Source organism: Suncus etruscus, chromosome 1, assembly GCF_024139225.1.
Source record: "Suncus etruscus isolate mSunEtr1 chromosome 1, mSunEtr1.pri.cur, whole genome shotgun sequence".
NCBI classification, from domain to species: Eukaryota; Metazoa; Chordata; class Mammalia; order Eulipotyphla; family Soricidae; genus Suncus; species Suncus etruscus.
In genome coordinates, this window is record NC_064848.1 from 6,048,084 (window position 1) to 6,070,529 (window position 22,446).

The 22,446-nt window shown below is 43.3% G+C and overlaps 1 protein-coding gene across 2 annotated transcripts in view; it reads right to left on the reverse strand.

Moving 5' to 3' along the window:
• Positions 1–2,863: 2,863 nt before the first annotated feature.
• The window catches only part of DIS3L (DIS3 like exosome 3'-5' exoribonuclease), a 38,889-nt gene continuing 19,306 nt past the window's right edge, over positions 2,864–22,446 (reverse strand). The window contains exons 5-17 of one of the 2 annotated variants that reach the window (XM_049777664.1): positions 21,203–21,379; positions 20,301–20,379; positions 18,836–19,015; positions 16,792–16,961; positions 15,077–15,238; positions 13,397–13,644; positions 12,591–12,683; positions 7,856–8,386; positions 6,363–6,517; positions 6,026–6,204; positions 4,488–4,633; positions 3,290–3,464; positions 2,864–3,209 (exon numbers count right to left, since the gene is read on the reverse strand). In XM_049777664.1, the coding sequence (XP_049633621.1) occupies positions 2,901–3,209; positions 3,290–3,464; positions 4,488–4,633; positions 6,026–6,204; positions 6,363–6,517; positions 7,856–8,386; positions 12,591–12,683; positions 13,397–13,644; positions 15,077–15,238; positions 16,792–16,961; positions 18,836–19,015; positions 20,301–20,379; positions 21,203–21,379 (2,604 nt within the window). In that variant the 3' untranslated portion in view covers positions 2,864–2,900. Of the gene's footprint in view, positions 3,210–3,289; positions 3,465–4,487; positions 4,634–6,025; positions 6,205–6,362; positions 6,518–7,855; positions 8,387–12,590; positions 12,684–13,396; positions 13,645–15,076; positions 15,239–16,791; positions 16,962–18,835; positions 19,016–20,295; positions 20,380–21,202; positions 21,380–22,446 lie in introns of those variants that run through there. The other variant, XM_049777669.1, reaches the window with a different exon arrangement.

The window sequence follows — 22,446 nt, forward strand, 5'->3', positions numbered from 1 at the left end:
TGAGCTCACCTACCAGCCCTCATCTCTTGTCTCTGAGATACTGTTAAAAATGTCCTTCATTTTTCTTAAAACCCATAGATGAGTGAAACCATTCTGCGTCTTTCTCTCTCCCTCTGACTTACTTCACTCAGCATAATAGATTCCATGTACATCCATGTATAGGAAAATTTCATGACTTCATCTCTCCTGACGGCTGCATAGTATTCCATTGTGTATATGTACCACAGTTTCTTTAGCCACTCATCCTTTGAAGGGCATCTTGGTTGTTTCCAGAGTCTGGCTATTGTAAATAGCACTGCAATGAATATAGGTGTGAGGAAGGGATTTTTGTATTGTATTTTTGTGTTCCTTGGGTATATTCCTAGGAGTGGTATAGCTGGATCATATGGAAGCTCAATTTCCGGTTTGTGAAGGAATCTCCATATCGCTTTCCATAGAGGTTATACTAGACGACATTTCCACCAGCAGTGAAAAAGAGTTCCTTTCTCTTCACATCCCCGCCAGCACTGCTTGTTTTCCTTTTTTGTGATGTGTGCCAATCTCGGCGGCGTGAGGTGGTACCTCATAGTATTTTTGATTTGCATCTCCCTGACGATTAGTGATGTTGAGCATCTTTTCATGTGCCTTTTGGCCATTTGCCTTTCTTCTTTTACAAAGTGTCTGTTCATTTCTTCTCCCTATTTTTTGATGGGGTTAGATGTTTTTTTCTTGTATAGTTCTGTCAGTACCTTGTAAATTTTGGATATTAGTCCTTTATCTGATGAGTATTGGGTGAATAATTTCTCCCACTCAGTGGGTGGCTTTTGTATTCTGGGCACTATCTCCTTTGAGATGCAGAAGCTTCTCAGCTTAATATAGTCCCATCTGTTTATCTCTGCTTTCACTTGTTTGGAGAGTGCTGTTTCCACCTTAAAGATGCCTTTAGTCTCAATGTCATGGACTGTTTTACCTACATGTTGTTCTATATTCCTTATAGTTTCAGATCTGATATCAAGGTGTTTAATCCATTTGGATTTTACCTTTGTACGTGGTGTTAGCTGGGGGTCTGAGTTCGCTTTTTTGCAAGTGGCTAACCAGTTGTGCCAACACCACTTGTTGAATAGGCTTTCCTTGCTCCATTTAGGATTTCTTGCTCCTTTATCAAAAACTAGGTGGTTTTATGTCTGAGGAACATTCTCTGAGTACTCAAGACTATTCCACTGATCTGAGGGTCTGTCTTTATTCCAATACCATGCTGTTTTTATAACTATTGCTTTGTAATACAGCTTAAAATTGGGGAAAGTAATGCCTCCCATATTCCTTTTCCCAAGGAGTGCTTTAGCTATTCGAGGGTGTTTATTGTTCCAAATGAATTTCAGAAGTGTTTGATCCACTTCTTTGAAGAATGTCATGGGTATCTTTAGAGGAATCGCATTAAATCTGTACAATGCTTTTGGAAGTATTGCCATTTTAATGATGTTGATCCTGCCAACCCATGAGCAGGGTATGTGTTTCCATTTCCGCATGTCCTCTCTTATTTCTTGGAGCAGTGTTTTATAGTTTTCTTTGTATAGATCCTTCACATCTTTAGTCAGGTTGACTCTAAGATTTTTTAAAAAAATCTTTAAACCGTTTTGAGACTTGATGAAAATTATTGCTGCTTCTACAGATATTTGTTAAAATGCTTGAGGTTTATACATGTGTATTTTGAGGGAGTCATTTTAATACCTAAAGCAACACATGAGGCTGAAAGAAAAGGTCAAATGTTGCTTGGAAACTTCATGGAGAGTGCCAGGAGATGATTCATGGAAGGCTTCTGGGGGCTGGAAAGATAGTATAGACAGTGGGGAGTGTTCTTTGCATGTTGCCAACCTGGATTTGATCCCGGACATCCCATATGGTTCCCCAAGGCAGTCGGGAGTGATTTTGAAACAGAGCCAGGAGTAACCCGAGCGCTGCTGCAGAGAGCTCAAAGGGCTGAAGTACATGTTTTGTGTGTGGGAGCCCTGGGTTTGATTCTGCTATTGTATACTCCCCTGAGCACTGCTGGGAGTAACTTCCATGACTCCACTGCCTCAATATCACTTAGTACCTCCCCTCAAAATTGGACCCTATTACAAAGCAAGGGCAAGTAGACGGCTCTTCAGGCTTGACTTCAGTTAAGGATGAAGAGTGACGGGATAGTTTGGCTGAAGACAGGAAGTTGAGCATGAGAACATAAGGGGCCTCGCATGCTCGCTGGGGAAGGGCCAATGCACTGTGGCTTATTGGTGCCAATGGGATCAGCTAGAAGCCTAGACTCATAAAATGTACCAGTGCTTAAGGAAATTGCTTCCTCTGGTTTCTCCCTCTCCTCATGAACTGAATTAAAAGAGATGACTAAGGTATTTTTCCAGTGATGGGTTTGCTGGTAAGATTATAGGTTAGAGTAATAGTCTAGTGGGTAGGGTACTTGCCTTCTATCTATCTGGCCAGCCTGGGTTTGTTTGATTCCTGGCACCACATATGGACTAACCCTAGCTCAGTCATGGACTGAGCATTTGGTCACTTGAACAGAGGTAGGAGTAAACCCTGAACACCTGCAGGTGTGTCCTAAAGCCCCCTCACCACCCTCAAAATTTTGAGACACCTCATTCATATAGTTTCTTTAGTACAGTTATAACTGCTTCATTTCATTCTTAAATCTAATTGAGCCTAATTTACAGATTAAACTATCATTGGTATGTATGTCTAGAAAAGTATATGTAGATCTTTTCATGTATTAGGTAGAACACTGCAAATAAAGGGGCCTTTTGTTCATGAAATTCTGATCTAGTTCCTGATGGACTAGAATACCGGATGCTAGAACATCAGATACAACTGTTGAAAAGAAGGCAAAACAACCTAAAACAAAGCTCTTTTAATGAAGTAAGGATGGTATTTCATATTCCAAAATTGCCTGAGACATCCTGGAGAGCCAGGTCCCGTATCTCCTCTAGAAGTATATAGAGGCTTCTCCCCTTCGTCTGGCAATATTCTCGGTGCTCATCCTGTATGAGGTTGACTTTAACTTCCTGGGCAAGCTGTGCTTCCTCCATAGATCTTGTAACTTCTTTAACTAAGTCACTTTTTTGCAGAAGGGCACTCTGATGAAATAATCTGGTTTCTGGGGTCACGTATGGCTTGTTGCTGGTGATTTCTAGCCTGATGGTATCTGAATGACAGCGAGAAGCCTGGACAGATATTTTCACCTGTCATAGAGAATGAAATGCATATTGCTAAATCACAGTCCTTTTTATTACACTGAAAGTAAATACTTAATTAGACTTACTGTTACGTGGTCAAACAAATGGAACTTCACAGATTCCCCTCCTGTGGTGGTTGAAGTGATTTTGTTTTGATAGCGTTGAAGGGATCCTGGTTTCCATTCAGACTGACCGTCTGGACCACATGAGATCACTAAGCCATCTTTATTTTTCAGATAAGCAGCACCTTTAATTCCAAATCTGATTTGTTGCCAAAATAAAAATCCAGAGATAATGTGTTTTTAGTATGTGGTTCTTGTCTACATACATAGAATGGAGTTTTTGGGGGGACTAGAGCAAGAAGCACAGTGGGTAGGTAGTGAGTTTGCACATGGCTGACTTGGGTCAATCCCTGGAATCCCATTATGGTCCCTCAAGCCTGCCAGGTGTGATTTCTGAGCACAGAGCCAGGAGTTAACCCCTATGACCCAAAAACAAAACAAAACACAAAACCCCCAAAAACTTGTAACTTAACTATAAATATAAATTTAACTAAAAATAGGTAGAAACAAAAATTTTGATAAGGAAATAAAGTCCTATTCTAAGGCTGATAGAGATGTATGTGCCAGATTCTAATTTTTTTTTTTTTTTTTTTTTTGTGGTTTTTGGGTCACACCCGGCAGTGCTCAGAGATTATTCCTGGCTCCAGGCTCAGAAATTGTTCCTGGCAGGCACGGGGGACCATATGGGACGCCGGGATTCGAACCGATGACCTCCTGCATGAAAGGCAAACGCCTTACCTCCATGCTATCTCTCCGGCCCCCAGATTCTAATCTTTTATATTCTGGGAAGGGAAGTGGGAGTGTCAAGCATACCAAGTAGTCCTCAAGTCTTATTTGTGGCTCTGTTCAAGGACCACTCTTGGTGTTGCTCAGGGAACCAACCATATGGGGAATACAGGTTGGATGTATATATGGCAAGCACAGAACTTACTTTACTATCTTTTTGACCCCTGATCTTTATTTGTATAGTGAATTACATATTAATAAACATGGTAGCTATTGAACTTTCAATTAACCATACTGAATATGTTACTTATATTCTATTCTTTTTGTTTAGCTGATTTCTTTGATTTTTGGGCCATAGAGTTTTGGCCAGAGTTGAAAATTTACTCGGAATAGGCTCTGGGGGATCATATAGGGTGCTGTGGATTTAACCCAGGTAACCCACTATCACCATCTCTCTGGCCCTCAACTAATTTCTCATAATAATTTCTCAACATACCTTGGTATGAATACAAGAACACCATTTGTTCTAATAGAATAAATAACCCCATCAGATAGATAGCGCTCCTTAGTTTCTGGGTCTTTGTCTTTAAAATACATGCACTGGAAAAGCTCAGTAGATTGCTTCTGTGAGTGCTGTGCTGCCTGGAAGAGGAAGAGAAGTATGAGGCCAGAGTCCCATAAAGAACATGACATTCATTCACTTTCCTTCAAAAATAATGTCTTCACAGAGGTCACTAAGAATAGTCTCTAATATGACTTCCATCTCTTTCTGTGGGAACCCAACCATATTTTCCCTTAAAAATGTGTAAGGGACAGAAATTGGCATGCATCACAAAGAACAAAAACAATCGGCACTGGTGGGGATGTGGAGAGAAAGGAAAACTCATTCACTGCTGGTGAGAATGCCATCTTGTCCAGCCTTTACGGAAAACAATATGGAGATTCCTCCAAAAACTGGAAATTGAGCTCCCATCTGATCCAGCTATAACACTTCTAGGGATATACCCCAGGAACACAAAAACACAATACAAAAATGCGTTTCTCACACCTATATTCATTGCAGTGTTATTTATAATAGCCAGACTCTGGAAACAAGCAAGATGCCCTTCGACAGATGAATGGCTAAAGAAACTGTGCTACATATACACAATGGACTACTATGCAGCCATCAGGAGAGATGAAGTCATGAAATTCTCCTATACATGGATGTACATGGAATCTATTATGCTGAGTGAAATAAATCCAAGGGAGAGAGACAGACACAAAATAGTCTCTCTAATCTATAGGTTTTAAGAAAAATTAAGGACATTATCATAATAATGCCCAGAGACAATAGAGATGAGGGTCAGAAGGACCAGCTTACAATATGAAGCTCACTAAAAAGAGTGGTGAGTACAGTTAGAGAAATAACTACATTGACAACTACCACAACCATGTCAATGAGTGAGAGAAGTAGAAAGCCTGTCTCTAATACAGGCTGGGGTTGGGGGCGGATGGGAGACAGGAGCATTAGTGGTGGGAATGTTGCACTGGTGAAGGGTCTTCTTTATATAAATGATACACAACGATTAGGGCCAGAGCATTGGCTCAGCGGTAGGGCGGTTGCCTTGCACGCAGCTGACCCAGGACTAACCATGGTTCTATCCCCATCCCATATGGTTCCCCAAGCCAGGAGCGATTTCTGAGTGACACCGGGTGTGGCCCAAAAACCAAAAAAAAAAAAAAAGTCTAAGGAATGCTGGGGAGGTCAAGATGTACCTCTTGCATGTAGAGGGACCAGAATTCAATCTCAGGCCCTATTTCCCTGAACCACTGACCTCCCCCAGCATGCTGACATGCACTGCCTGGTACCTCTACCCCTGAGAAAAATTTGTTTACAGCTAATCAACAAGCTATAATTTTTCATGTTTTCACTACAGGGAGTAATTCTAGAATATAAATTGGTAGAATTTAATAATTCATTCTATCACCCGATAAAACTGATACTCTAAGGAAAAGATATGATGAGCAAAAGAATCGAAAGACCCTTCTTACTCTGTTTCTATTGTTGATATGTCTGCATAATTCTTCAAGATCTTTGTTGTTGAACAAATTTTCCTTTATTCCCATTTGCTTGTCTTTTGAAATGGCGGCCATTAATAACCGATGTACTATAATATCTGAGTATCTTCTTATTGGAGAAGTAAAGTGTGTGTATTTATCTAATGCAAGGCCTTTAAAAACGAAATAAAAAACACAATAAATAACATTATTTGTAAACTACTTACTTAAGGTTATAGGCATACAAAGAAACATTCTAAGGCATGGCTGTGCTTAGGGGCTGCAGAGCATAATACTGTAGAAACAAGGACCAAAGCATCTGCTGATTCACCATAATGATGGAATTCTTCCTCTGCACATGATCCTGTAGAGAAGTAGAGCGCATTGGACATGGCCTGCGTGGCCATAGACCGCAGAAGCTTGTTGATGATGGGGTCATTTGGGTCATTAGCATTATCCAGAGAATCAGCCAGTGTTTTATTGGACCTGCCAAAAAGTTGGGGAAAAAAAAAAACCCTTTACTTACACTCCAGCAATCATTTACATATCAGCACATGGAAGGGGACACTTCACTCATTGGACTAAGCAATATTCAAATTGATTTTGGACACAGTTTAGTGTTTAAACAACTCTTCCCAGCTTTTAACATTTAAACAAAGCAATTTAAATTAATTAAACAATTTAAATTAATTAAACAAAGCATTTAAGCATAATTCTTAAATAGTCGAGTGGCTACAGATGGGTTCTGCTCTGACTATGGGCAGAGAAGCTTGCTTGGGAGGCAGATAACCGAACTTCCAGACTTCATGTCCTCATCTACAAGTGATACACAAATCAGAACAGCCTGATTCAGCCAGTGAGCTGAGCATGCACACAGCATCACTAAGAAAAGAAGACAGTAGCACCTAGAAGATAAAGGCAAAATATCCCCCTTGATAAGTAAAATATCTAATGGTGGTTCATACAAAAATTCTACAGTTCTCGGGCCCGGAGAGATAGCACAGCGGTGTTTGCCTTGCAAGCAGCCGATCCAGGACCAAAGGCGGTTGGTTCGAATCCTGGTGTCCCATATGGTTCCCTGTGCCTGCCAGGAGCTATTTCTGAGCAGATAGCCAGGAGTAACCCCTGAGCACCGCCGGGTGTGGCCCGAAAACCAAAAACCAAAAAAAAAAAAATTTCCTCTTTCCCTGCTCTGTTGTGATAATCAGGTCCCACACTTTAGCTGAGGTCTTGCCCATGGTAGCTCTTTGCTTTCACATGCAGGTCACACCAGTGATCAAACTTAGACTCACCCTTGGAAGGCAGGTACCTTTTGCCACTAAGCCATCCCCTGAGCCTCCATGGATGTCATTTTCGATGAGAAGATATTTTATTTTGGACGTAGGGTACAAAAGGGCCTCTGGAGGGTTTTACATTTTCCATCTCTGTGTGTGTCTCCATATTGCACTGTTGCCATGCTACACTCTAGAGCGTTGATGGGGCAGGCTGTAGCTCAATATATAGGAGTGAGGCCGAGTTTGATCCCTGGCACCACCCCTCATCACTGGGTGTGAATCCTTGTGCCAAGACTGACAAAGTATGCAAGCGCCTGCCACTAAGCAATGTTAATAAAAGAAATGCTGAGAGGCACTGCCTTAGGGGTGGGAGAAATTCTACCCTGGGGAACACTTTTGTTCTGTACTATGAAGTTGGGCAAATGCATCCCTAAATAAAATGTGTTTCCATTTTATCCCTTTAACATTAGAGGACATAAAGAGAATCCAAGGAGGTTTCTATTTTTGCTCAAAAAGCAGTTGAAATACTAGCATAGCACTCAGGAGTTACCGTGTGTCTATGAAGAAGCCTTTTGCTTTAGCACATTCCCGGAGCTCAGTGAAGAATTCCTGGTGTGGAGGAGGATGCTGGCGCAGCAAGGCCTGATGAGGGAAGCTCTCCCAGATCTTCTTAGCTACCCAGTGGTTGGCCAGGATCATGCACTCTGCCACCGTCTCATGGACTTCCAGGGGCTGCTTCGGGATGAGGTCGTGAATGTTCTTCCCATCGAGCTGTACATGGACCTCGACCCCTTCCAGTTCCAGAGCGCCACAATGGGCGCGCTTGGCTCGGATGTGGCGGGCGATGTCCGTCAACTTCCTTATGGCCCACATCAGCTCTTCTAGTTTGTCTTGTCTGCTCTTCTCGTCCAGATTTTGGAACTCGGGGATATCATCAACGATACTGATGTTTCCATCTAGGAGTTCCTGTGCTGCTTCATAGAACAGTTTGTACGCTGACTGAATGATGGTCCTACCATACCACACCTTCTGAATTTCATATGAGGTTTTATCCAGCTCCCACAGGACACTTACAGCATACCTGTAAAAATCAGAAACTGTTAGCATCATCCAGTTATTTTTTTTTTTTTTGGGCGGGTAGGACACATCCAGCTGTGCTCAAGGATTACCCTGGACACCTAGGTCTGCCATTTGCAAGATAAGCACCCTCCCTGCCTGTCTCTCTTGTCCCAATTCTATTTTATTCTCATTTTCTCCTCTCTCTCTCTCTCCTCTCTCTCTCTCTCTCCTCTCTCTCTCTCCTCTCTCTCTTTCTCTCTCTCCTCTCTCTCTCTCCTCTCTCTCTCTCCTCTCTCTCTCTTTCTCTCTCTCTCAGCTTGCTCTTAGCTCTGTGCTCAAGATTCACTCTGAGGACCATATGGGACATCATGTATCAACCAGGATTGGCTGCGTGCAAGGTAAGTGCCCTACTCACTGTACTACCTTTCCTGCACTCAATTCTGCTATTTTCTCTTTCTTTTTTTCTTTTTCTTTTGGTTTTTGAGCCACACCTGGCGGTGCTAAGGGGTTACTCCTGGCTCTCTGCTCAGAAATAGCTCCTGGCAGGCATGGGGGACCATATGGGATGCTGGGATTCAAATCAACAACCTTAGGTCCTGGGTTGGCTGCTTCCACGGCAAACGCCGCTGTGCTATCTCTCCGGCCCAATTCTGCTATTTTTAAACCAAGTGTAACAACCCTGAAGGTACCAAAATAAATTATACTGCCTTCTATGTGTGAGGCCTGAGTCTCTGGTGCAATATCTCAAACATACTATCACTTACACATTATTTTATCACTTACATATCATATTTATCACTTAGACATTATTATCAAACATACTTGGGCAGGGAAGATAGGTAAAAGAGAACACATATACTAAGAGCTGCATTTTTTTTTTTTTGGTTTTTTGGGCCACACCCGTTTGATGCTCCTGACTAAGTGCTCAGAAATTGCCTCTGGCTTGGGGGGACCATATGGGATGCCGGGGGATCGAACCACGGTCCTTCCTTGGCTAGCACTTGCAAGGCAGACACCTTACCTCTAGCACCACCTCACCAGCCCCTAAGAGCTGCATTTTTACATGCAATAGTCCCATTTCATCCCTGCCATGTCATGGTCACTCAAAAAGTCTTTGAGTAATGTGGGACATTGGCTAGTGGGGGACAACACAGAAATCTAAGTAGCCTCTAAGCACCTACTGGATATGCCTCGCCCCACCAAAATATCCAAACCACATAAACTTGGTTCTGTTGCATCCTGAACAAATATAAAATAATTCATTGTAATGTTCAAGCCTTACCTGGCAATTCCTCTTATAGTCTGTTAATACAGGATGGAGAGAATCAAGCTGTGTGCCACACCAGTAAAAAGGAATAAAGCTAAGGGCTGGAGAGATAATACAGTGCATTGGGCACTTGCCTTTTACTCAGCTGACCCAGAGTTAATCCCCAGAACCTCATTTGCCTTGCATGTGGGTTGATTGCTGGCATCTCATATGGCCCCCAAGAACCACCAAGGGTAATTCCTGAATGCAGAGCCAGGAATAACCCTGGAGCATTAGCAGGTGTGGTCCTCAAACCAAAACAAACTCACAAAACACACATTTCAATTCAACAGAGGTAGTGTTGATAGTTGAAGTAGCAAAGAAAACAAAACATGAAGAACCCCTGTTCCACCAAATCATTTTATTAAAAATTGTAATACAGAGATTGTCAAGGATTGAGTGTAGGTTTTGTATACTGAAGGCCCAGGTTTTAGTCCTAGCACTGCCAGGAGTGCCTCCAACTTTTGCTTCCATCCTCACCCCAACAACAGCAGCAAATTCAATAAAACCCTACCAGGCTAAGGATGTATAGCTAAGCAGTAGAGCATTTACCTTTTATATGTAATGCCCTGGGTTTGATCCCCAGCACATGCAATAGCTATATGCAACCATATAGGAAGGTTGATTATATTCCTAGTCTTCAAAATCAATTACTAAAAGATTAGGAGCTCAAAGGGAAAATGATCAAGGACCATGAAACAGTTTGCAGAAAAAGATGTGGGCTGTGCAATTTAGTAAGAATATTTACCTTTACTTAGAATTTAAAAAAAAATGCAAATTAAAACCACACTTAGGCTCTTTTCATTTATCAAAGTTGCAAAGTTAAAATAAATAGAACAGAGGCTGGAGTGATAGCATAGCGATAGGATGTTTGCCTTGCATGCGGCTGACCTGAATGGACCTGGGTTCCATCCCCAGCATCCCATTTTATGTCCTGACCTGACAGGAGCAATTTCTGAGTGCAGAGCCAGGAGTAATCCCTGAACACTGCCAGGTGTGGCCCGCCCCCAAAAAGAACATGGAACACTGACATTGGTGTGGAAATACAAATATTTTCACACTGCTGATGCCTCTATGGTGAGTGATTGGATACAAACATCCTTTGACTCAGAAATCCCACTACTAGGGAGGTTGTACTTCTAGGAGATTTTCCTTTAGATGCACTGTGGGTTGCTTTGTTTGTTTGGGATTCTGGGTCACACCTGGCAGTACTCAAGGCTTGCTCTTGGCTGTGTACTCAAATATCTCTGATAGCAAGTCTTGGGAAGCATGTGGGATGCCGGATATCGAGCCCAGGTCAGCTGCATATAAAGCAAGCTTCCTACCTGCTGCATCAGGTGCTGCTTCATCCCTAATACATTGTACTTTTAAAAAGATATAAGCATTAGGAGCCGGAGCAGTAGGGTGTTTGCCTTGCATGTGGCTGATCCAGGATGGACCTCGGTTGGATCCCTGGTGTCCCATATGGTCCCCCCAGCCAGGAGCGATTTCTGAGCACATAGCCAGGAGTAACTCGAATGTCACAGGGTGTGGCCCAAAAACAAAACAAAAAGATATAATCATTAGGAGGGACTCTTTGAAAAATATTAATTTGGAATTCATGAACTTTGAATCATTTGAATGTTAATGATTTTTGTTACTGTTATAATCTACTCAGTGACAAAAATTAACTTTACAACTAATAAGCAAAACTGTATGATCCTTAAACAACTTCACTGCAGATAACAGTAAATACAAATTTGGTTACAGACTTTAGCTGATAAAAGCCAACTACCGTGGACCAGAACAATAAAACAGTGGGTAGTTCATGATCCTTGAGCATAAAGCGAGGAATAAGCCACAGTCTGAAAACATTCTCTCTACCCCACAAAAAGCCTATGGGAGCCAAAGAAACAGAACAACAGGCTGAGCATGTGTTTTGCCCCACATCCTTCCACTTCTCCCCATGTTCTCTCCCCAGATCCTGAAGTAACCTGAGCACTATAGGGTGTGGCCCCAAACCATGCGAACAAACAAAAACCCAGCAACAAGATAGGGGAAGTGGAGCCGGCGAGGTGGCACTAGAGGTAAGCCTTGCCAGAGCTAGCCTAGGGCGGACCATGGTTTGATCCCCAGGCATCCCATATGGTCCCCCAAGCCAGGAGCAACTTCTGAGCGCATAGCCAGGAGTAACCCCTGAGCATCACCGGGCGTGGAAGAAAGAAAGGAAGGAAGGAAGGAAAGAAAGAAAGGAAGGAAGGAAGGAAGGAAAGAAGGAAGGAAGGAAGGAAGGAAGGAAGGAAGGAAGGAAGGAAGGAAGGAAGGAAGGAAGGAAAGGAAGGGAGAAAGGAAAGGAAGGGAGGAAGGAAAGCAAGAAAAAAGGAAGGGAGGAAGGAAAGCAAGAAAAAAAGGAAGGAAGGAAAAAAGGAAAGAAAGAAAGAAAAGACAGGGGAAGAGGGACCAGAGAGATAGCATGGAGGTGGGGCATTTGCCTTGCATGCAGAAGGACAGTGGTTTAATCTCAGCATCCCATATGGTCCCCCAAGCCTGCCAGGAGCGATTTCTAAGTGTAGTGCCAGGAGTAACCCCTGAGCACTGCCAGGTGTGACTCAAAAACCAAAACCAAAAACAAAAAGACAGGGGAAGTAGATCAGCACAGAGCACTTGCTTTGCACATAGGAGGCCTTGGGTTTGCTCCTCCATAATATTGAAATATATAAAATACAATGTAAAAACCAAAAAGGCAATAGCAGAGGGACAACAGTAGAGTCACATTTAGGGGAGAGAGGAAAGAGAAGGCAAACCTGAGAAATGAGGTTTCTTGAAAGACAGTGAGTTGGGGCAGAAAGAGCTTAAAGGAAGAAAGCAAGAATGGAGGGTGGGAGGTGGGCAAGGTGGTGGAACAGTATAGAAAGGAGACACGGGAACACTTAACACTTACCTATCCACACCTCCCAAGAGGGAGCACAGATCTGCACTGAGGACAGAGGGCAGCATGTCATAGCGGCGATCTGCTAAGTAATATGTGGTGGCCCTGTGAACAACACAAGGTGGGATGGAGATGTGACCTTCAGCAGCAAGAAGCAGAGCTGCTGGCAGTGGAGGTAAACTGCCCAGCACAGAGCATATCCCTGGAGGCTCCTGCTTCTTCATCAAGTGCAGCAGACTGGGTATAATAAAGCGATCCCTGTGCCAACCCTTCTCCCACTGACAGAAAGAAAAAGTGACATGGATCTGAGTTAGGGAAGAAAAATTAGAGTTCAATGATCCAGCACTTGTGAAAAACAGCATATTACTGCCAGAAAATGTTAACCTGTTTGAATTTAGAAAGAAACAACGGTGAAAGGTGGTCTGCAATAAAAGAGACAGAACAGGGCCTGGGGTGATAGTACAGCGGGGAAGGGGGGTTTGATCCCTGGCATCCCACATGGCTGTCCAAGCCCACCAGGAATGATTCCTAAGTACAGAGTAACTCTTGAGCATCATCAGGTATGGCCCAACAACTTAAAATAAATAAATAAAAATAAATAAATAAATAAATAAATAAATAAATAAAAAGAAGAGGCAAGGGAAGAGGTATAAGGTACTCTAAAGGTCAGGAGGAAATCGACCTCAAACTTTTCTTTTTTGGCCAGGAACTTCAGAATGACACACAACATAAATATCTACAGGGAAGCCTGAAACAGGACAGCCACAGATCCATCAGTCACAGAAGTACATTCAGCCAGGCCCCTGGAACAGCATTACCTTGCTCTGGCTTCAATATCGATGTAAGAATTTGGTGCCACAAAGTGGGTCACATCTGCAATATGAACCCCAAGCTCCAGGTTGCCGTTCCTCAGGGTTCTCACCGACAGTGTATCATCTACGTCTTCACAACCTTTGGGGTCAATGCTGAACACGAGATGGGTTTTCCGCAAGTCTCTGCGCACTCGTTCTTCCTCGGGACTCACTTTCCAAGGGTTTTCTGGGGTGTTCACGGGCATCTCACACATCTGTGAAACAAGAAGGCAAATGTACAGCAAATCATATTTTACAAATTTCCAGAAAGATCTACCGATATCCTCAGTGTCACCTACGGAACCCAATTCGCTCCCTAGCACCCTTGAAAATTGACCTACGTTTACAACTGAGTTTTTAATTCAAGTCCTAAAATAAAAAAAAATCAACATGTTGCAAAATATTGAAAGCTTATTCCTTAACGATAATTTAAGCAGGGCCAATCTAGGGCATTATTTCTTTCCGTTATTATCCATTGAAGTCATCAATTTGCAGTTAAGTAGGCTAAACGGGAAATAAATGGAAAAAGAAAATTCTAGTTCTGTGAAGTCTAATTCATGCTTTATTCTAGTCTAACATTTTCACTAAGATGGTGTCAAAACAAGTCAGCAAATAATTTTCAGAAATTAACATTAAACATAAAAATTTAATTATGTAAGATACTAAAAAATACTTTGCCATTATAACCGTTGTTCTGACAAGAAATATAATGAAAGTAAGAATACTCAAACATTCCCGAGAGCAATGCAAACTGGTCCAATTTTTCTGGAAAACAATCCTCCATACATAAAAAAAGTTAAATTTTTTATTATGTCTTTTGACTGGTAAATCTCACTGTAAGGATTACATTCCAAGGGAAATAATCAAGAAAGCAATGTTTGTAAAAATATTTGAAGGAGCTTTTCAGAACACTAAAAAATTAAATAGTTCAAATGCTCAACATTGAGCAATCCATAAGCAGACAAGAGCACATCAATATACAGTAATTTGCCATAACTATTAAAAATAAGTAGGCGATGTCGATATCCAGACATCATTTTACGTGAAAGAAGCAGAACAGAAAATAACACTTGCACACCATGAGTACAGCTATTACGATAATAGATGTATGAGGGTTTTAAAAGACCATAAAATGAGTGAAATTGCTAACGTTTTGTGTTTGCAAGCATTTGTTTTCTGTAAAGGTTACAGAAACTGTTCTGGAACGAGCAGGATAGTTTGACCCACTTACGGGACTGCAGAAACCCAGGAGCCTCTTCCTGCAGGCCTCTAGTTGAATGATGGTGACTAGATCCACACTAGGGTGCCTTGTGGCTGCTCAGGACGGATGGATTATGACTACAAAGCAGCAACATGCCATTTCTTACGCACAGTTGGAAAACACAGACGTTTATGTGACGGTCAGAAATGAATTCTACACCAGGAAATGCCATCAGAAGAGTCCAAATATCAGGTCAACAAAGAGGAGATTTTCCCCTTATCTCTGGCCTTACATTGTGAGTCATTACCAAGCACAGACATTTTATTTATTTTTTTCTTCACAAGGAAGCAAGCAATAAAGAGAAAATAAATGAAATGTTTTTCTCCTCCCTCCCCTGCTCTGGCACCCTACTCCCACCCCAAGAAAAAGACTTAGAGACATCTGACCTGAGCTTCTGAAAATGGAACCACTGAAATACTGTTTTCCACCAGGATGGTTGCGATCTCCCCTTCCAAATCACCGATCCTTCCTAAAACTCGAACGAAATGTCCATTCGGATACAGGGATGTGGACTCCCAGGAATCAATGCGCACAATCACTCTGAAGTCCTGCACAACAGGGAGAAAGTGAGACATAAGCCAGAAAGGAGTGGGCACTGCAGCAGCCACCAAGCAGAGACAGTCAGCACAGAGCTGCAAAGCGGGTGGCTGACTTGGAGACCCGCCTTACTATTAAGCTGTGATATTAGGCTATAAATATTTGGCAGCGTTTTGACGGCAAAAGTGACATATCTCTATCAAGTAAGTGAGCTAGGAAGCATAGTCTGTTAAAGAAGGTAAACTGTGATGAATTATTATTACAATTGTTTTTCTGGGGCCAAAGTGGTGGTGCAAGTGGTAAGGCATCTGCCTTGCCTGCACTAGCTTAGGACAGACCACGGTTCTATCCCCTGGCATCCCATATAGTCCCCCAAGCCAAGAGTGATTTCTGAATGCAAAGCCCTGAGCGTCACTGGGTGTGGCCAAAATTTTTAAAAAAATTAATATTGTTTTCTTTCCTTTTTTTTTTCCTTTTCCCCCTTGGACCATATCTGGTGGGGCTCAGGATTTAATTCCTGGCTCTGGATTCAGGAATCCTTACTGGTAGAGGTTGGGGAATGGTCCACATGGGGTGTTTAGGATTGAATGTGGGCCAACCACATGCAAGGCAAGTGCCTTACCTGCTGTACTATCTCCCTGACCCCTAGTAATCATTTTTTGTGGTGCCAGGAACTGATCCCAGGACCTCCCACAAGTCAGGCACATGCTCTAACATGCTGCTATATATTCAGCTCTGCAATGCATTTTAGTTACCCCCGGTGACATAAAGGAAAAAATCCAATTATGCATCACTCAAATTAAATTCCAAAACAAAAAAATCATTTCATGCCTATGGGATTACTTCCCCAAGTCTCTGAAGTCTTGAAAGCACCCATTTGCTGGGGAGGAAGGGACTGGAATAATATTCCCCAAAACCCCGAAATCCCAGCAAACCATGGAAATGGGAAGTGATAGCTGCAAGTTGCAGTGCCTACAGTGAGCTTGCCTCAAGCTTCAGGACAGAAAGGTCCACAACTGCTAGGGCACCAGATCACAGCCAGGGACGATGTTGTGGCCGCGTCTCATTTACACACCCACACAACATTAGGCCAATCCAATGAAGGTTTTGCCTACACGCTCTGCCCGTGGAAAGGTTAATCTCTAACGTTGCTGTTGATGTGTTCTCTCCAGCACTGTATTCTTTTATGGATCATTGATTCTGTGAAGTAGCACTTTATCATCCCTGCAGGGCAGGACTGACCGTATTTCTATTTCACTTGCTAGGAGGAAGCTTGTTAGTGTTGGCAGAGTGTCTCTATGGAAAGTTCTGTGCTGGACAGCTGGGTAATGTATGTTCTCCTGCACAGCTCTTTCGAGGACACTTACTCTTGGGCCTTCAATTATTAACCAAGGCCTACTTAATAGATGGCTTGATATATTTAGATTAAAAAAAAAAAAAAAGCCAAAGCCCTGACTCAAATTCCAGATGCATCTGTAATTCATTTCTTCTTAAGCAAAAGAATTAGTCATGTACCTCAAAAAACTGGCAAGACAGGAGGGAGAGAAATGGTATGTGGCACTACCTGGAGGGCCTCTGCTTGCTGGGTGCTGATTCGAATTTTGGGAACTCTGTAATCCCAAGGCGTGACTAGGATTTTCTGAGCATTTTTGCCTTGAGACTGGATCTCTTCTTTGGATGGAAATGTCACCACATAATCCCGCCAGTTCTTCTGAAGGATGCCCACCACTCTACCTTTGGGGAAAGAAAAGAAAAGAAAACAAAACAGAATGAACCTTCACTGGTGAGCTGTCACTTATCTGGATTTTGACTAGCCTCACAGGACAAGGATAGGAAATGCAGTGCCCCATTAGCCCTTAGTACAAAGAGGTTTAAATACCTGCCTGCCCAGTTTTTACATGTGTTGTTTTGATGTTGTTGGTGGTGGTTTTTTTTTGTTTTTGTTTTAAATAGATACTTAAAAATGACTGATCCAGGGGTCATAGATATAGCATAGAGGTAGAGCATTTGCCTTGCATGCAGAAGGGCGGTGGTTCAAATTCCGGCATCCCATATGGTCCCCCGAGCCTGCCAGGAGCGATTTCTGAGCATAGAGCCAGGAGTAGCCCCTGAGCGCTGCCGGGTATGACCCCCCAAAAAAAAACAAAACAAACAAACAAACAAAAAAAGACTGACCCAGGTTTGATCCCTGGCATCACATATGATCTCTTAAAGCTCTGCCAGGAGTGATCTCTGGGTGCAGATCCCAGAGTAAGCCCTGAGTATTTCTGTGTGTGTACCAAAATAGAAAACTAAAAGCATCATGACAGTCCCACTGCCCTCTTTCTGTTTTGGGGGCCACTCAGTAATGCTCAGGGCTTATCCCTGGCTCTGCACTTAGGGGACCATCTGGGATGGATGCTGGGGATCAAACCTGGGCTGGCTGTATGCAAGGCAAATTCCCCACCTGCTATAATATTATCACTCTGGTCTCTGATACAACTCTTTCTGACCATCACTGATTGAAAACAAAATAAAAAAATTAATCAATCAATTTAATTAATTGATTAAATTATTTAATTAAAGTTAATTAAATAGATCAAATAAATTTGATAATTCAAAGTTCAATCTTTTCTTTCCATAAGTACTTGATGATCCCTAGCAGGTAGCATAGGTTCATGCATTCCCCACTGCTACAGAGCACATAACTGTTCTGTCAAGTGTCATGGTTTTTTCTGGAGCCATACCTGATGGTGTTCAGGGCTCTCTGCATTCAGGAGCCCACTCCTGGTGGTGCTCAAGGAACCATTTGGAATGTAGGGAATCAAACTCAAGTTGTATACTTGCAAGGCAAGTGCCCTACCTGTTGTAATACTACTCCAGCCCCAGATTTTGTTTTTAACAAACACCCTGCAGGGATGCAGGGAATGTTGCCACAGCAGCAGGCCATGTCCCTGATCTGTCTTCTCTGCTTCTGGTGGGAAATGGGAACAGACATTTACAAAACCATGAGATGGTATTCAGTGGAAGGGAGGGAGAACTGGGTAAGAGGAGTCACTTAATAGGTTGCTTTAAATCTTGCCTCCCAGAAAGGTGGCCAGTGAAACCAGGTTGGAGATGGGGATTAATAAGAGATAAGAGAGAGCCGGCAACTTCTAGAATGTAATTTGTTAAAGAAAGTAACCTGGGGGGCCTGGAGAGATAGCACAGCGGCGTTTGCCTTGCAAGCAGCCAATCCAGGACCAAAGGTGGTTGGTTCGAATCCCGGTGTCCCATATGGTCCCCCGTGCCTGCCAGGAGCTATTTCTGAGCAGACAGCCAGGAGTAACCCCTGAGCACCACCGGGTGTGGCCCAAAAACAAAACAAAACAAAACAAAAACCCAAGAAAGTAACCTGGGGACCGGAGAGATAGCATAGAGGTAGGGCATTTGCCTTGCATGCAGAAGGATGGTGGTTCGAATCCCAGCATCCCATATGGTCCCCGTGAGCCTGCCAGGAGCGATTTCTGAGCATAGAGCCAGGAGTAACCTGAGCTTCCTTTTGGTGTCCACCTGCATACAGCAGGAAGATGTCAGACTCACCCACAGCATGTGATTAGAAAACAAGAAAAGCTGATGATTAGGCTCACCTGTGGGCATGGGTTCACTGGGCGCCTCTCCTGAAGCCTTGTCCTCCCCATCGTTCTCGCACAGGGCTGAGGTCCTTCCCTTCCACTCGTTCTGAGGAAGCAGTTCTACAACCACCACATCTCCATGAATCGAGCGGTTTCGTGCCTTCATGCCATAAACCAGGACATCACTGACTAACCCTGTAATTTGGACAGCACAGGAAACCTCGTAAACAGCCGAGTACCCCCACTCCCAGATGCCCTCCTGCACAGAAGCATATCCTCTCTTCAGGTGTGGACACAGGTGTAGGTAAATGGGCTCTGACAGGGCCACTTTTTTTGTTTGTTTGTTTGTTTTTGGTTTTTGGGCCACACCCAGTGGTACTCAGGGGCTACTCCTGGCTGTCTGCTCAGAAATAGCTCCTGGCAGGCACGGGGGACCATATGGGACACTGGGATTCGAACCAACCACCTTTGGTGCTGGATCGGCTGCTTGCAAGGCAAACACCGCTGTGCTATCTCTCTGGGCCCTGACAGGGTCACTTTCACAGGTATCCATTGCTGTCTTTATCTGGCCATGCACCCTGACTCTTGGGCCCCACTGTGTCACAGCAGAACTAAGAACTACACTGTTATAACTACACTATATAAAGCTACACTGTTTTTTATTTTCATTGCTTTTTTAGGTGATTCGGTGAGGCACTCAGGGACAATATCTTATGAACCACTGAATCACTTACTCTCAGCTTCAAGAAGCAGGTCCAGCCCTGCTGCTAAGAGGTCTTCAGTTCTGAGCAGACATCTTGGCTATTGTGCTGGTTTCCTTCCATGTCACCTCTCTATCCTCACGTGGGGCAAACAATAACTATACTCGGGGGTTAGAGCTGTCATATAGTAGGTACTCAATAAAATATTAGCTAGCTTCATTTGGGGGAGTTTGGGGTCACATTTAGCTGTGCTCAGGCTTACAACTTTGTACTCAGGGATCACTATTGGTGGAACTCAGAAGATCATATGGGTATTCAGGATCGAACCAGATTTGGCTGCATGCAAGGCAAACATCCTACTGCTGTACTGTCACTTCAGCCCCTAGATTCATTTTTAAAAGTTTACAACCATAAAATCAGAAATCAGAGAAAATGCTAAGAACCAACTCATGACCTCAGAGTACTGAATGGTTATAACAAGGTACACAGGGTAGAACAATTTCAACCTGACTTTATCGTTACTTTATTTTCCTTTTTGGTTTTGGGGGCCACACCCAGCGGTGCTCAGGGCATACTTATACTCTGTGCTCAGGGATCACTCCTGATGATGCTTGGGGAAGCATATGCAAGGCCAGTTATCTAACCCAGATCAGCCACATGCAAGGCAAGTGCCTTCCCTCTAGGCTCTCTCTCTAGCCCCACCACTTGGCTTCCTTGACTGTACAGTATCAGAATTTAAAAAAATAGTATGCAAATAAATAACATTCTTCATACTGGACCTGAATCTTTACTGCTGGCTCCTTGAAGTCGAACAAAAGCTTCTATTTGTGCTCTGTGTTTGTTGACATTCAAAATTCCCTAAGAACATAATAAAATCAATATAAAAATAATTTTCTTCCAGGTTTACTTTCAAAATTTATTTTATAAAACAACATAAAAGTATTCCCATAATTTTGTAAGTTTTATTTTATTTTTTATATTCTCTCTCTCTCCCTCCCTCCCTCCTTCCCTCCTACCCCAATCTCCACTCCCAGAATCAAAGCCAGAACCCCATACACTTTCCCAGAAGCCTGACAACACCTTGATCCTGAATCTTGGGGGACGTTACCCTGAAAGATGTGAAAAGACTGCAGGAGCAGATAAGCTGTAGTATTCCCAACATTTCAATACTGTCTCACCTGAGTTTGGTCCCCAAAAATACAAGGTGTCACCCCCAAGCAAAGGGTTGGGATTAGCCCCCACCAACCTCAACCCTTCCAACAACCAAAACCACAAAAATTCTTTTGTTTGGGTCTTTGTTTTTTGGGCCATACCCAGTGATTTTCAGGGGTTACTTCTGGCTCTGCACTTAGGAATCACTCCTGGCAATGTTCAGGGGATATGGGATGCTGGAGAAAGAATCTGGGTCAGCTGCATGAAATGCAAAGTGCCCTGCCTGCTGTAACTATTTCTATAGCCCCAAACGTACATTTTCTTCAAAATTACTTAAAAAAGTGTCAAATTTACTTAAAAAAGATTATGTGCATGATGTTCCGTGGAACCTATTACAAATGTAACAGCAACTCTGAATTGGATCACAGTGGCCACAGAAAATATATGACACATGACCCCCCACAGACCACAGGACTGTCCTGCAGCATGTAAAGGGCAGAGAGCACAGAGGCTGGATTTGACGCCTCACCTGGATGTAGCGCCCAGACTTGATGCCAGCCTCCAAGACCTCGAGGGGCAGATGCTCTGGGTATTCCTTCCCATGACCTTCCTGAGCCTCATGCTCTCTCTCCCGCCGAGACTGAAGGATGGAATCGCAGAGATCATGTGCCGCCTTTAAATCTGGCCAGAAATTGTCCAGGTAATTCTGCACTCAAGAAAGGCACAAAGAAATGTAGTCTGAGGTGTTTCTGCGGAAGAGTCACTGCAGGCTGCCTTTGGAGAGGTGTGAATGTGCGGACTGTTCTCAGCCTCTCACTGGAGCCTGGAGCCCTGCCAAACCAGCTTCTGGGGGTTTCTTCCTATCAGGGGCTCTCCTATCCCCCACTGCTGCAGATCCAGCCTCCAGAAGAAGGGACACCCACCTAAAGCTGTGTTTATTTCCTCTCTTCATCTGGAAACACTTGCAATTTTATTTTATTTTATTTTATTTGGTTTTTGGGTCACACCCAGCCGCGCTCAGGGGCTACTTCTGGCTCTGCGCTCAGAAATCGCTCCTGGCAGGCACTGGGGACCATATGGATGCCGGGATTCGAACCACCGTCCTTCTACATGCAAGTAAATGCCTTGCCTCCATGCTATCTTTCCAGCCCCAGAAATTTTATTTTATTATTTATTTATTTATTTATTTTGGTTTCTGGGTCAAACCTTTCAATGCTCAGGGGTTACTCCTGGCTCTTCGCTCAGAAGTTGCTCCTGGCAGGCTCAGGGGACCATATGGGAAGCCGACCCTGGACTGACTCAGGTTTGATACCCAGCATCCCATATGGTCCAACAAGCCTGCCAGAAGTGATTTCTGAGTGCAAAGCCAGGAGTAACCCTGCGCACTGCTGGGTGAGGCCAAAAAACATAAATAAAAACAAAAAAACAGAAACAGAATTTACTCTTGGCAAGCTAAGGGACCAGATGGATGTTAGGGGTAGAACCTGGCTCCCTTGCTTACCAGGCAAACACCTACCTACCCTACAAGAAAGATTTAAAAAATATGTTTTTGTATTGTTCTGTTTTGTTTTTGGACCACACCCAGTGGTGCTCAGGAGTTAATCCTGGATTTGTATTCAGGAATTACTGGAGGCGCTTGGGAGACCATATGATATGGCAGGGTCAAACCTGGGTTGGTCACTGCAAGGCAAGCGCCTTACCCACTGTGCTATTGCTCTGGCCCTCAAGAGAAATTCCTTGTTCTGACATGTTCTCCTTTACCCTCCAGTCCCA